The 16,059-nt window shown below is 37.1% G+C and overlaps 1 protein-coding gene across 1 annotated transcript in view; it reads left to right on the plus strand.

The window, feature by feature from the left end:
- Nucleotides 1-217: 217 nt before the first annotated feature.
- Nucleotides 218-16,059, plus strand: part of LOC149787300 (sodium-dependent phosphate transport protein 2B-like) — a 27,468-nt gene continuing 11,626 nt past the window's right edge. The window contains exons 1-6 of the mRNA XM_089976086.1: nt 218-235; nt 1,203-1,314; nt 4,843-4,971; nt 5,566-5,709; nt 6,501-6,811; nt 7,200-8,256. Coding sequence (XP_089832212.1) covers nt 218-235; nt 1,203-1,314; nt 4,843-4,971; nt 5,566-5,709; nt 6,501-6,811; nt 7,200-8,256 — 1,771 coding nt within the window. The remainder of the gene's footprint in view (nt 236-1,202; nt 1,315-4,842; nt 4,972-5,565; nt 5,710-6,500; nt 6,812-7,199; nt 8,257-16,059) is intronic.

The raw sequence follows: 16,059 nt of genomic DNA on the forward strand, positions 1-16,059 counted from the left end.
ATTGAAAGAATCCGCCTGTCACGATTTATGATGCCAGTCCATGTGGTCTTCGAGCGTTATAACTTCTTCCAAATCTTCACTCGTGCTATCTGGCTGATAAGGTGCTAATTTGCATACTGGCCCCTGATTGGTCATTGTTCCTCAGTATAAAATTCGCCATATTTATTCGCCAGTACCGGCACAGTAAGCAGGTTGACGACAAGCGGGAACAAAAAGCATGGACACCAATCACAAGGTAATATACACTTGTTTAAAAAAAAGAACCATGTCTAAATCTTTGATGTATTTATTTATTTATTTGTTTAAATATTTACTTGATTTTGTTTGTGTTGTTTGATTTTGGTAGGTTGGCATTTATAATTTATACATAGCTGAAAGGCTAAACTGCAGAAATATATTTTTGAAAATTTTATTCATTTGGCTAATATTTTTAGCCTTACAAACGTAAGACTGAATAAATTGTTTTGAATAATTGTTGATTTATTTTACATAATTTGACAAATTATTTACAAAGGGGTATAATTAATAGTAAATACATAAAACATACCATACTTTAGCCCTAGTTTACGCCAGTCTGAAAGTTATTCGACAACTGCTCGAATAAATGTATTGTACCATTTGAACTGTTCCATTGGGACAAAAAATTATTTTATGTCGATGCTACGAACATTTAATTTGCAGTTTCAATTTATTTAGTTATTTTCGAATAAGCCACAGTCAAATTTATTTTCTTGACAGAAAATCCTTGCATGACCATTGGTTCAGTCAGACCATCATGGGTCCAATAATTGCCACTAGGATTAAAAGAGGAGTACCATTCAACAGATGTTAATAGAGAATACTGATATGGCACTGATTTAAGCATGCACGTAGAAACATAGGAAAGATATGAAATAAAATAGTATGAAGTAAAATTAATTAAATGTGTTTGTAATGATACAAATCGGACTTAATTTTATAGTTAGCGGGGAAAAAGGCCATAGACGCACCACTATTTGGACGGACGGCGCAGTTCTTACATGTCATTGAAAGATGATATTCTCGCTCCAACTATATATTTGTGTGTGTATATATTTCAATTTTTTAAGATGGATTATTTATTTAATACTTATCTGAGTAGGATTAAAATGCAAAACACCAGCAAGGACATCACCATCAACTACTGCCTCTACTACATCTAAATATTTTGTTCATTGTTTCAGATTGGATTCCTCGCTGAAGAACCTCCGCCTCTCGCCGAATCGGGTGTTTCTATAGAAACAGATGATCCGTATGCTCTTCCGGAATTGAAAGATGAGGGCGTTGCTTGGAATGGTAAAAATTTATCGCACACATTATATTTTTAAACTCGTGGAATAATACATTTTCTTCCATGTTTGAATAATGTTGTCGCGCAGTGTGCCGCGGTATTTTTTAAAATAAGGATTATTGAATTCTTTCAGATAGATAACCTATCAGTGTTCTTTAAATGTCGTACATATTTTTTTCTCGATAGTTTTTTATGACAATACTCCAGTACAACCCCTAATCTTGAGGCACATAGCATTTTTGTCCACAATAGATCTATCGTAAAACGTAATGTTTCTCTATAAGCTGCCGACTTATTTATTTAAAATCGGAGTTTTACGCAAAGCTTTCCCGGTGACTGATATAAGATTCGTAAGTACGTTGCGAACACTTCATGAACAATTGTGGAGAAAAGTTACAAAGATTTTAATTTGTACATGTTGCACAGGAAACATTCTTTCTATTTATCTTACATGGCGCATGGAGAACTCGCCCAATGTAGAACTCGCCTTGGGATAATTCGCCCCATGTAGAACTTGCCCCATTGAGAAACCGCCCTAACGTCTGTCTGTCTGTCTGTCTGTCTGTAGGTATGTCTGTCTGTCTGTCTCTCTCTCTATATATACATATACACACACGTCATTCGATACATCCTTGCTGCAAACATTGGATCCCTTATTGCTTTTGGTCTAAAATCTAATTTGTATCAAGAAGAACAATTGTTCTTTCATTTTGGGAAGAAATAGTCATTAAACGTACAAACAATATCCCAGATTTCTAGTCTAAATGCATAAGTAAATGTGATTTCTCACTGCCAACATGAAGACCCAACCATGAACTTCTTGAACTTGTAATTCAGAAATACTTATTTGACACTTATCGTTTTGAATCACCCAGATAAATAAATTATTTGAATGATAGAAATGTTGACATGAGAACAATACCGCATCTTAATCCAAGTTTCTAATTTTACAAGTTGTTCCACACCTACTTTATGGTCTGCTAATTAACTTGACAACTTGTTGCTCTAGCGAGATTATCAAGAAATTCCCGGGTGTATATTCTGTTTCAAATTTTGCAGTAATTTGCTTTTACCATAAAGGAGACGTTTTGAACACATTACCAGCTATTAATTGTTGTTTCTCTTCAACCCAATAGCTTATTAGACTTCTAAAATGTTGAAATTTTCCATGTAAGAAAAAATTGGTTTAGCTTGATTAATATCTCTTGCCATTTAGTGGCATTGTTACATTGACTTTTCTAAAAACAACATAAACCTGACATAGTTTCTCGTTTAAAATGCTGACGGAATCAGTCTAAAGTAATATATTCCATTTTTATAGCCGGATACATAAACATTACATCATTTCAAAGACATACGCAGAATAGGCTGACATACCGTTAGTCATGTAAACACAGGGGTAGTATTCCGTGTGTCCAGAATTATTACTGCTTTGAACATAATGTTCTGGTGACAGTAGCGCGTTTCAAACCGCAAACATTGTAGTATTTGATTTCAACTATTTCTTAGTAAAAGTGAGTTATCGCTTTCTCCGGTTTTTACATCTCACTATGCTTTTGACATACTTGATGGGGGTGGGTGGGGTGCTGATGCACGTCAGTGAAATTAGTGGATGAATGGATGGAGTGAAAAATTCCGATAATCCTTGCGTATTTCAGTTATTATAACCAAGGTTTGTTAGTCGGTGATATAATTTAGATATTATTTAAATAAGAGGCAAATATTAAATTCCAGTGAAAATAAAGGAGTTCATTTAAAATAAATAGGTATTAAAATAAATAGTCAAATAAATAGTTACAGTGAAGGGTTTTATGATGGACGGAAACAAAATATATGAGGGAAATTATGAAACTATAAAATAGCCTGATATATGATGCAATAAATGGGGCTGCACTGAATTTGTTACCTTCTTGGACACCAAACAGTTGACTATGGTGACAGTACTAAACAGCACCATCAATTGCAAAATGCGATTCCGTGATGACCGGTAATAATGGTCCGACATATACAGAACCTAATTTTGAATTATAATCACAATTAAGTAATAGAATAATTCAAGAAGCCATATAATAAAGTGTTAACCACCATAGGGCGACTTAGCCAAATTAACATCCATGATCTTTGGGGCGACTTTTCTATACGCAATTGGGCGTCTTCTGACACCTGGGATGAATTCTTCAAAGTGCGAGTACACTATTACTCGTCTTACACGGTCAGGAAAGCCTTTCTCCTGCTATCCGGTAATGTACTACTAGTACCTAACTTTCGACTGAGTTCTTCAGCTTACGTAGTAATCCGTGTTATGTAATAGTATAGTCGCCACACCAGACCGAAGGGTTGGTTGTAGAAAGCATTTTATATAATATTTAGTTTTTAGCAGGATATCGTTGCTTACATATACTCACATTATCTGCAAATATAACCAAATCAATTGACGTTTTAAATTTATTAGGTAGGGATGAGGTATGGATCATATATGGATCAGGTAGAGATTATGTTCTTTTGTAATAAATTTACTTTCATATATTCTATCTAATATATTTGTGGTTGGTTATTAATTTTTGCATTTGCTGTGATAAGTGTGGAGTGCAGTGCCAAAACTATTTTAAACATTTATCATAATATTTGTTATCATAACTCTAAAGTTCCTATCTAATTGTCAAGAAATGCTAACAACATTTTTCTTCAAATAAACTTTAACGTCCTTGCATTCCAATATATAGTATAAGTGTATTGTTAAACTTTCCAAAAGCGGACATATATAGGGATGAGGGATGCAATTTCGGCTTTCCTCACTCCCCTCCCCAAAAAACCTTGCTGCGGATAAGTACTAAGACGCGAGAACAACACGCGTCTCTACTGGTAGTTTTCAGTTTACTCAGGCACTGACAGGTGAAACTTTTGAAGTTTTGCCTTGACTCTAATGTAGAGTTTACACTTATAATATACAGTAATACCTACTTTGTTAAGAATGACTTGATCAGTTTAGGCACACAGTTTTGCTTGGAAGACATATCTGTCTATGCAAATATACAAATCAGTCTGAACAAGAAAAAAAGTTCCGCTTCTCAATACATCAATGAAACTAACTACATCGATGATTATATTTATGTAACTATCAATGTCGTATATTTCATGCAGGAGTTTCTTGCATGTTTAGAAGACAAATAAATTCGGTAAATAGATTTATAAAGAATCGCATAAACAACCCATACAAACTAGCACAAATCAAGATGAACACCACTGTCTTACTTTGCACGTGCGACGTCTGGCGGTCAGGCTAAGAGATAATGCTTATCAAAGTCAATCACTGATTTTAAATTAGTATATTGTTTGGTGTAAGAAGTTTTTGATCCTTACCACATGCATAATGCACTTAAGACAACATTGAGTAAAAGTTATATATATGACCTCAGTACTTGTTGTGCTGAGTATGATAACGAAATAGCAAAAAAATATGCAAAGTGACGAAAAAATATGAAAAACTGAAATAAAAAGAACCAAAAATTTGCACAAATAAATCTTTATTTCAGACATGAGCTCTGCTGACAAGACGAAGAGAGTCGTCTTCAGTTCGCTGAAACTCTGTATTCTTCTTGGATTACTGTACATGTTCATCTGCTCTCTGGATGTACTTAGTTCAGCCTTCAGACTACTAGGAGGTATGTTTTTTTTCAAGGTTAATGGCACGTCTGCACAATAATGGTGATATGGTGTAAATTAAAACTAAAGTTTTAAAAAATGTAAATCTTAAAAACTGCACAAAATACGTTAGGATCATTGGGAGGTAAGGAACGCTGTGAGGTGCAAAGTTTTGCAGGAAAAACCATGGTTGCAAAACAAGTGAAGTCCCAGTGGCACAAAACTAATGGACATAGGAACGATGTCTTTATATAGGGATTAGAGATGATGAATTATTTTATAAAAGGTCACATTGGTAGCATTTTCCACGCAATATCTTTCATTGAGAAATTTTGTTTGATTCTTGTATTAGATAAGAAGATTATGATGTACAAATCTATAACAAATCTAAAGGGCACTTGTACGTCAATGCTAGTATGTGTACTTAATCTCAGGGACATCGATATGGAGAGAGCGAACCATGCATGGCTGTCCCACATAGGCAACATATCTCACAAAGCTAAGAGAGAGAGAGAGAGAGAGAGAGAGAGATTACAAGGGTTGCTTCACCTGACCTATATTATCTATAAGAGTAAAATTATTAATATATATTGTCCTAACCTCTCTAATTTCAGGAAAAGCTGCAGGAGAAGCCCTTGGTAGCACGGTAATAGCCCAGAATCCAGTAGCCGGTTTGATGGTGGGACTGTTAGCAACCGTACTGGTTCAGAGTTCATCTACGTCAACTTCGATCGTGGTGTCGATGGTGGGGTCAGAAAGTGAGCACTCTTTTATCACATGTGATTACAAATGTTACTTTTAATTCACCAAGAAAGTAAATTCAAGGTTTCAAATCAGTAGTAAGATTTTCTCTTTTTAATGAATAATAAATACATAACTTCTCTATTTTGGAGACATCTAGGTTGAACGAACATGATGACAACCCCACCCGACCCCTTCATATGATGAAATTTGCAGCGATATTTAGTGTCTTTCTTTTCGTATATGTAAAGGAAAATCCAACTTTAACTTTTAAATACGTTTGGCTTAAACCTTATTATTATTGGATCAATAAAATGTTTTCATGTAAACTATCTTGGACCTCGAAGTAGAATGTATTTGCAATCAGTGTACTCAGAAGATCGATTTAGAAGCATGTAATCGTTGTCTGATAATCATAGCAACCGCTTGAAGTTTAGTAGTTCAGTTACGGAGAACTAGGAAATCCACAGACTGACACTAATTCTGTTATCTACTTGTAAAACTTGGATCGTTACAGTTAAACTCGCTATCACGGTCCACTTGCAGTTATCAGTATAATTTTGTAAAACCGGAGACAAATTATTTGACTAGCCCTTCTTGCAAGTTTTTCTCCTATTTTTAAATAATTTTTTAATGTCTTTTTATGGGTATTGCATTTTGTGGAATAAAATGTTATCGTTGTTTTTTTATTTTTCGACTCTTGCAACAAACTGCTAGTTTTAATGTCTTTTTGTTAGTATTCCCAACCTTAAGTCACCTTTACAATCGTAGTAATGAAATTTCGCTTTATTATTTTATTACATTTTAGTATTGACTGTGCGAGCGGCTATTCCGATAATAATGGGAGCTAATATAGGAACTACGGTCACAAACACAATAGTGTCAATGGGCCAGGCAAAGGAGCGAAATGAATTCCGGCGTGCTTTCGCCGGGGCCACAGTCCACGACATCTTCAACTGGTTGACAGTTTTAGTACTGCTTCCGGTAGAAGCCGCAACAGGCTACCTGTATTATTTGACAAATGCCATCGTCATTGCTATACCACATGGAGATGGAAAGAGTAAAGAACCCGAATTTCTGAAAACTATCACAAAACCTTTCACGGACAAAATCATTCAGGTAAGAAAGGCATCTTTTCATAACTTTTGTATGATAATAGCTTTATCATTCAATGAAATGATGATCTAATGCAAATCTTATGTAATGATAACACCTTTTAATTTCTTTTTCTACATCTGCTCTACAGAGGCAAAATGCTGGTGCATTGTACTTTGAAATGTTCTAAAAAGCTTTATCTGAAAACATATGATATAATAGACAGTTTATGGTTCTGCACCGCGCATGCATATTAGCGGCATTAATTAGCTTGCCAACGTCTTCTTCTTAAGTGACCAAAATGTTTTCTCACAACTAAAGTGAACAAAAAAGTTGAAATTATTGCGTTATCTAAAATATAGTCTCCCCAGCATAATAATATGATAAAGTTTGATATTTTCTTCTGTTACAGTTGGACTCTGCTGAAATTACAGCCATTGCCAAAGGTGAAAACACGACAGGCAACCTCATCAAAAACGGGGATCACATATTTAATAACACGACTTTGTCCAATATAATTGTCGGTGTCATTTTACTTCTTGCTGCCTTGTTTGTCCTCTGCGCATGCCTCATCGGTATCGTGAAGCTTCTACATTCCATGCTTCAAGGCAAGGTGGCAGCCGTGATCAGAAAAGTCGTGAACGCCGAATTTACGAGCTGCTTGAATGTTTTCACTGGTTATATCGTTATGATGGTCGGTGTGGGCTTTACCATTCTTCTTCAAAGTAGTTCCATCTTTACGTCGGCCATGACTCCACTGGTTGGAATCGGTGTCATTAGTCTAGAAAGAATGTATCCCTTGACACTTGGCTCTAACATCGGGACGACATTTACCAGCATGCTCGCGGCTTTCGCGTCCACTTCAAACTTTTACGAGTCATTACAAATCGCTTTCTGCCACCTTTTCTTCAATATATCAGGTATTATTTTGTGGTATACCATTCCACCAATGCGCAAGATACCCATCAAATTTGCCAAAGGCCTAGGAAACACTACAGCAAAATACAGATGGTTCGCTGGGCTGTATCTCCTAGCTATGTTTTTCCTTCTTCCGGCTGCTGTGTTTGGTTTGTCCATCGCCGGATTCGATGTTCTCCTTGCAGTAGGAGTTCCAATTCTTGTCCTGCTTGTCGTCGTTGTAATTATTAATATTATCCAGAGCAGAAGACCTTCACTGTTGCCTATGTTTCTACAAAGTTGGTCCTTCCTTCCCAAACCCCTACGTTCTCTTGAGCCGTATGACCGTGTAGTAAAAAAATGCAAATGCTGCAAAGAAGATGAAATATTATCAGAAGAGTCTTCTAGTAATTCTTCCAGTATTGATTGCAGTAAAGACTTAAAAAGACAAACAGAGGACCATTTTTACAATAATGTCTTCAGCGTAGAAACACAAAACAAGAGCTATCAAGCCAAAGATCAACATGCTATGCGATATGCATTTGAAAACAAAATCGATGAGAAGGGCCTCTGTGAGTCCGATGCGAATAACAGTACGAGATTGTGACCCGTCAAAAGAGAAAAAGAGTCATTTGAAAACGTCATTTTGTACTATTCTCTTGCAATCATCCATCTATTCAAATATTTATTCATACACATACACACATTTTTGTAGACTTGCAACATCGTTATATCATTTACAGAGCAATTTGAAGCGTTCGGAACTTTATAAACGACATTTAATTATTATTTGTTAATTTACTCGCGTTGTACGTAATACATGTTTATCATTTTCATATGAGGATTGTTTCGTAATATTGCTCGCGTAGTCTTTACCGTAAAAATTGTTTTAGATTTACATGTTGCATATATTCATGCAGCGTGGACAAAATAAGAACCTGACCATATGGATATGATTTTATCTCGTTTTTATTTTTATTTTTGTTCTATTTGCGTTGAATTCATTTTCTGTGTTTTGTGATAAATTGGTATATTTTCCGAACGGAACCGCTTTCAAAGAGGAACAAAAGACAGACAGTCACTTATAAATACTTTTGCATGTACGTACGTAATGTATCCATACAAGCATGTATATCTACGCACGTCCCGGCGCACGTTATATATATATATATATATATATATATATATATATATATATATATATATATATATATATATATATATATGCAATGATACAATATCTTTATCTTTCCTTCTGTTATAAAATACATTGGCGTATCGACAAATGGCAGATTATGGAACTTTGAAACTTACTCGAGATTTACAAATTTGATTTTTAGCTTTTTTTGCGGCTCGTTCCAATACGAACTTTCTTCGATAAAGAATATCCAGTATTTTGGAAAAAAAAGAGTATCAAACGAAATATACTACTCAAGTGAAAATTGCACCATCAGATATAATTACATTTTGATAAGAATATCAAAGTCGTGCGAGATTATGGGTTTAAAATTTATTATTGTATACTTTATTCTCGATAATACAATATATAAAATGATGAGATAATATAAACTTTTCGTCGCATTTAACTTTGCATAGTTAAGAGTTGCCAAACGCATTGACAAAGCTTCGGTCTTCCTATTGTTTTATGAGGCCATGCTAAGTGAATCGAGAAAGATGTTACATTTAAGGACACGGGATAACATTGACTTTCAACGCCCACCATTAGGTTGATCTTATATTCTTGTGATGCGCGTCCGTCTGTTTGTAATGACTTTTGTTTCTGTACACTATCTCCAGTTCTCCATCTGGCTTCAGATAAGAAAGAGGCCTATGCATTTCGAGGTGAAAAACAAAGGCCACCGTGACTGAAAGAATAAAATGGTATCCGCAATATAACATAAATTCTAAATCACATACCTGGATGAAACTGTATGGATGACCTGCACTCGGGGTAAGAAATAAGCATGATGTATTGCTTGCTGGTCAAAACGATGAAAGGTTAAGATTATTGTGACTGAAAGAATAAGAATGATCATCGAACAATAATATTATTTCTTTACCACAGACTTAAACCGAACTTTGCGGACTATTTACATGGAGGCAAATAATAAAGCTATTGTTTAGTGTTTTAAAGGTCAAAGGCTAAAGTCAGTGGGACTGAAACAAGAAATATTGTATTTGCTTAATAATTTTTTTCCCCGTAAGACCGCGTACTTTGACCATTTTTTTTATGGGGGGGGGGGGGGCTTGTGATTAAGGCACGACAGAAAAGTATTGATTTTATGTCTAAATGTCAATGGTCAAGGTCATTACAGTTCAAAGAATAAGACCTCGTATATTGAACGTATGTCGAGATAAATGAGACCCATTGGTAAAAAAAAAAACTCCAGAGTCTCTCATACCATACTAAATCTTATTTAGGAGAGTGTTATTGATATAAATGTGTATTGAACATGATATGTCGTTAGCATTGTTCTTTATTATTTTGTTTGTGCTTTTTGTTTTGTTTTGTTTAGGAAAGGAAGGAACAAAATGTACTATTCAAGTGAAGAAAATAACACGGCACACACACACATGTACACAGGCACACATATTTACCCCGCCCAAAAGTGTTACAGTAATGATGTAGCTGCATTTTAATCAAATTTGATTTGCATTTTTATTATAATGATATAATGTTTTGTGAACTGCTAGTTGATCAATAAAAGATAAAAGGAAGGCTGTATATCTCAGAACAACGTAATGGGACTTACCATAGTCCAACCGAATCATTTCAAATATCCCATTCCGTCTTTCATAATGCACCTTGGAAACACCAAAAATATATTGAAAATGTGTAGATATGATACAAGTCGTTGTCGCACAAACTGTTAATTATAATATCCCACTGTGGTGGTATTTTGAAATGGGACGAAGGCTCGTGGACAAACTTTAGCTCAAACGAAATCCAGCCATCAGTCATGTAGTCGTTAGATTTCTAGACTGTAATCTGTTTAAACTTCTGTAATAGGTAACCGAACTGCTCATGGGACATGTACTCCATTTAGCGGTTTAATGATTGGGTCATTGATATTTAATAATATAAATGTTTACAAAACATTTTAAATGCAAATGTAAGAAATATTACACTATTCATGGTTTTGGCTTTTTAAGTGTTTTTTTTTTGTTTCTTTTTGTTATATGATATGGGATCCTTAGAGTTATTTTGATCTCCCAATGCTAATGTTTGAACGTATTTGAATATGGAGTCTTATGATCACTTAATGACACCAGTCAATCTGAAATGTTTCATGGTTCATAAAAGTTCAAGTTCAAGTTCATTAAAATAATGTTGTTTAAAATGTTAGTTAATGACATTTGTGTGTGCCAATGTATGAATGTATGTATGTATGTATGTATGTATGTATGTATGTATGTATGTATGTATGCATACATGCATGTATGTCTGTGTGTGTGCGTATGTTGTATTTATGTATGTATGTGAGCGTGCGTGCGTCCGTGCGTGCGTGAATGCATGCATGCATGCATGCATGTATGTATGTGTGTGCGTGCGCGCGTGCGTGCGTGCGTGATTATTTATGTATGTATGTATGTATGTATGTATGTATGTATGTATGTATGTATGTATGCATGCATGTATTTATGCATGTATGTATGTATATAGGTATGTATGTATGTATATATGTATGCATGTATGTATGTATCTATGTATGTATGTATGTATGTATGCATGTATGAATAGATGTATGTATGTATGTCTGTAGGTAGGTATGTATATATGTATGTATGTATGAATTTATGTATGCATGCATGTATATATGCATGCATGTATTTATGCATGTATGTATGCATGTATGTCTGTATGAATGTATGTATGTGTGTATGTATGTATGTATGTATGTATGTTTGTATGTATGTATGCATGCATGTAAGTATGTATGTATTTGCATCTGTATGTATGTATGTATGTAAGTATGTATGTATGTATGAATGTATGTATGTATGTAGTATGCATGTATATATAAATGCATGCATGTATTTATGTATGTATGTATGTATGTATGTATGTATGTGTGTGTTTGTATCTGTATGTATGTGTGTACGCATGTGTGTCTATGTATGTGAACATGTAGGAATGTATGTATGCATGCATATTTGTATGAGTATGTATGAATGTATGTATGTATGTATGTATGTATTTATGCATGTATGTATGTATTTATGCATGTATGTATGTACGTACGTATGTATGTATATATGCATGTATGTACATATGTATGCATGTGTATATGTAGGAATGTATATATGCATGTATTTTTGTATGAGTATGTATGTATGTATGTATGCATGTATGCATGCATGTATGTATGTATGAATGTAAGTATGTATGTGTGTATGTATGCATGTATGTATGTATGTATGTATGTATGTATGTATGTATGTATTTATTTATGTATGTATGTATGTGTATATGTAGGAATGTATGTATGCATGCATATTTGTATGAGTATGTATGTATGTATGTATGTATGTATGGATGCATGCATGCATGCATGCATGTATGAATGTATGTATGTATGCATGTATGTATGTATGTATGTATGTACGTATGTATGTGTTTGTATCTTTATGCATGTAAGTATGTATGTATGTATGTATGTGTGTGTGCGTGTATGTATGTGTATATGTAGGAATGTATGCATGCATGCATATTTGTATCAGTATTTATGTATGTATGTACGTGTGTATGTATGCTTGCATGTATGTATGTATGTATGTATGTATTTATGCATGTATGTATGTATGTATATATGCATGTATGTATTTATGTATGTAAGTATGTATTTATGTATGTATGTACGTATGTGTATATGTAGGAATGTATGTATGCATGCATATTTATATGAGTATGTATGTATGTATGTATGTAGGCATGTATGTATGCATGAATGTATGTGTTTGTATCTGTATGAATGTATGTATATAAGTATGTATGTCTGCATGCATGTATTTATGCATGTATGTATGTATGTATGTATCTCTGTATGTATGTATGTATGAATAGATGTATGTATGTATGTATGTATGTATGTATGTATGTATGTATGTATGTATGTATGTATGTGTTTGTATCTGTATGAATGTATGTATGTCCACTCGGCCACTCTGCGCCCCCCCCATGCATATTTGTATGAGTATGTATGTATGTATGTATGTATGTATGCATGTATGTATGTATGTATGTATGTATGTTTGCATGTATGTATGTATGTATTTATGCATGTATGTATGTACGTATGTATGTATGTATGCATATATGTATGTATGTATGTATGTAGGTATGTATGAATTTATGTATGTATGTATTCATGTGTATATGTAGAAATGTATGTATGCATGCATATTTGTATGAGTATGTATGTATGTATATATGCATGTATGTATGTATGAATGTATGTATGTATGTATGTGTTTGTATCTGTATGAATGTATGTATGTCATCTCGGCAACTCCTGCGACGCAGCTGGTGCCATGACGTATCGGCTTGTCCTTTCCCTGGGATCCATCAGCTGCGTGGAGAGGGGGGATCAGCTGCATGGGCAACAGTTGATTTTCCATATCACCCTGCCCAGGCTTGCGCCCTGGAGAGGACACTCCAGCTTCGCTCCATAGCGTCGACACAACACGGGAAGCAGCAGTTTACCGGTTATAAGTCACCGCTCGATTGGCGTAGAGCCAGACGCCAGGGGTTGCTTCGACGGTGGGAGAGACCAACATGTTTCACTGGACAGCTACCGTCCGCCTCAAACTGGGCAGCCCTCAGCCAATAAGGTGCCGTCCCACCACAGTTCGCCTGCCTTGCTGGGTGCGTAAGGCTTAAGGTACGCGAGTACCTGACAAGCGGACTGCAACTACTGCAGCAAGAAATAACAAAATAAAAATAAAAAAGAAGACTTCAATCCTCAAGCTAGGTACCTGGAATGTCCGGACCATGCTGACTGGGCTTTCAGATGATCTCCAGACATGTTCGTAAGACTTCAGTCATCAACGACGAACTTGCAAGGCTCCAGGTCGACATCGCCTCACTACAGGAGACACGACTACCAGATTCTGGGTCCCTCAGAGAAAAGAACTACACATTCTTCTGGCAAGGAAAGAGTGCAGGTGAAGCCAGAGAGTTTGGTGTTGGATTCGCTGTCAGGAACACTCTGCTGGGAATGATAGAACCCTGCCAACAAGGAAATGAAAGACTGCTATCCCTCCGCCTCCACACCACAAACGGGCCTGTCAACCTGATCAGTGTTTACGCTCCCACACTAAGATCCGCCACAGATACCAAGGAAGAGTTTTATGATGAGTTAAGCTCCCTCATTGACAAAATTCCCAAGGAAGAGAACTTGATTTTGCTGGGCGACTTCAATGCTAGGGTGGGTGCCGATCATGACTCTTGGCCCTCCTGTCTTGGCAAGTTTGGCGTTGGGAAGATGAATGAGAATGGGCAGCGCCTTCTAGAGATGTGCTCGTACCACGATCACAGCATCACCAATTCATTCTTTCAGACAAAGCCACAGCACAAAGTGTCTTGGAGGCATCTCAGGTCTAAACACTGGCACCAGCTGGACTTGATCATTACATGACGGTCAGCCATGAAGGGTGTGCTTCTTACCTGTACCTTCCACAGTGCTGACTGCGACACCGACCACTCACTGGTGTGCTGCAAAATGAAGCTTCAGCCAAAGAAGATCCACCGCTCTAGGCAAGAGGGCCTACCACGCATTGATGTGAGCAAGACATCATATCCAGACAAGGCTGAGGAATTCACATATGCTCTTTCCAAGACGTTTGACTCAGAACCCCCCCAACGGCAGTGCCAAAGAAAGATGGGATTACATCAGAGAGACTGTATACAGCACAGCCACACGGATTTTTGGTAAGAAGCAATCAAAGAACAATGACTGGTTTGAGGCTAACTCTGCCACACTCATGCCAGCCATGGAAGAGCGTCGCAGTGCTCACCTGCAATACAAGCGACCCCCCTGTCAGAAGACACTACAGACATACAGGTCTACCAGAAGCAAAGTGCAGAGATTAGCACGGCAGTGTGCCAATGAATACTGGCTTCAGCTCTGTCAGAGTATTCAGTCAGCAGCAGAAATTGGAAACATTAGAGGCATGTACGATATCATAAAGAAAGCAATGGGTCCCACAAAGAAACTGATAGCACCACTGAAGTCTGCCACAGGCGATACCATCCACAACAAGGGCAAGCAGATGGAGCGTTGGGTGGAATACTACTCCGAACTGTACTCCAAAGAGAACCACGTGAACAATGATGCCCTCAACTCCATTGAAAACCTCCCTCTCATGGCCGAACTGGATGAGAAACCTACTGTAGACGAACTAAAGAAGGCCTTAGAGAAACTGTCCCTAGGTAAAGCCCCAGGGAAGGATGGCATCACAGCAGAACTCATCAAGTGTGGATGTAGCGTGCTTCTCACACATCTGCACGACCTCCTCTGCCAGTGCTGGGACGAGGGGGCAGTGCCTCAGGACATGAGAGATGCTAACATCATAACCCTGTACAAGAACAAGGGCGACAGAAGCGACTGCAACAACTACAGGGGCATATCACTTCTCAGCATCGTGGGTAAAGTTTTCGCACGCGTCATCCTGAACAGACTGCAGACTCTTGCTGACAGAGTTTACCCAGAGTCGCAGTGCGGGTTCCGCGCAGAGAGGTCCACAATCGACATGATCTTCTCTGTCAGGCAACTGCAGGAAAAATGCAGAGAACAACACAGACCCCTCTTCCTGGTCTTTATAGACCTCACCAAGGCATTCGATCTGGTCAGCAAAGATGGACTCTTCACAACCCTGGTGAAAATTGGTTGCCCTCCAAAGCTGCTAAACATGATCCTGTCCTTCCCCGATGACATGAAAGGCACAGTGCAGTACGATGGCTCAACATCCGACCCCTTTGACATCCGCAGTGGAGTTAAACAAGGCTGAGTCCTTGCCCCCACACTCTTTGGCATCTTCTTCGCAGTCCTGCTCAAGCACGCCTTTGGGACGTCCACAGAAGATATTTACCTGCACACACGATCAGACGGCAGACTGATCAGCCTGGCACGACTGAAGGCAAAGAGCAAAGTGCGTGAAATAACCATCAGGGACATGCTCTTTGCAGACGATGCTGCTCTAGCCACCCACACAGAAGCTGAGCGTCAGCGCATGATGGCCCGCTTTGCTAAAGCATGTGATGAGTTTGGGTTAACCATAAGCCTAAAGAAAACAAACGTGATGGTTCAGGACGCGGACCCCCCCAAGCATCATCATCAACAACTACGAACTTGAGGTGGTGAGTCAGTTCATGT

Source organism: Sinohyriopsis cumingii, chromosome 12 (assembly GCF_028554795.1).
Source record: "Sinohyriopsis cumingii isolate HCF-2022 chromosome 12, ASM2855479v2, whole genome shotgun sequence".
NCBI lineage: Eukaryota > Metazoa > Mollusca > Bivalvia > Unionida > Unionidae > Sinohyriopsis > Sinohyriopsis cumingii.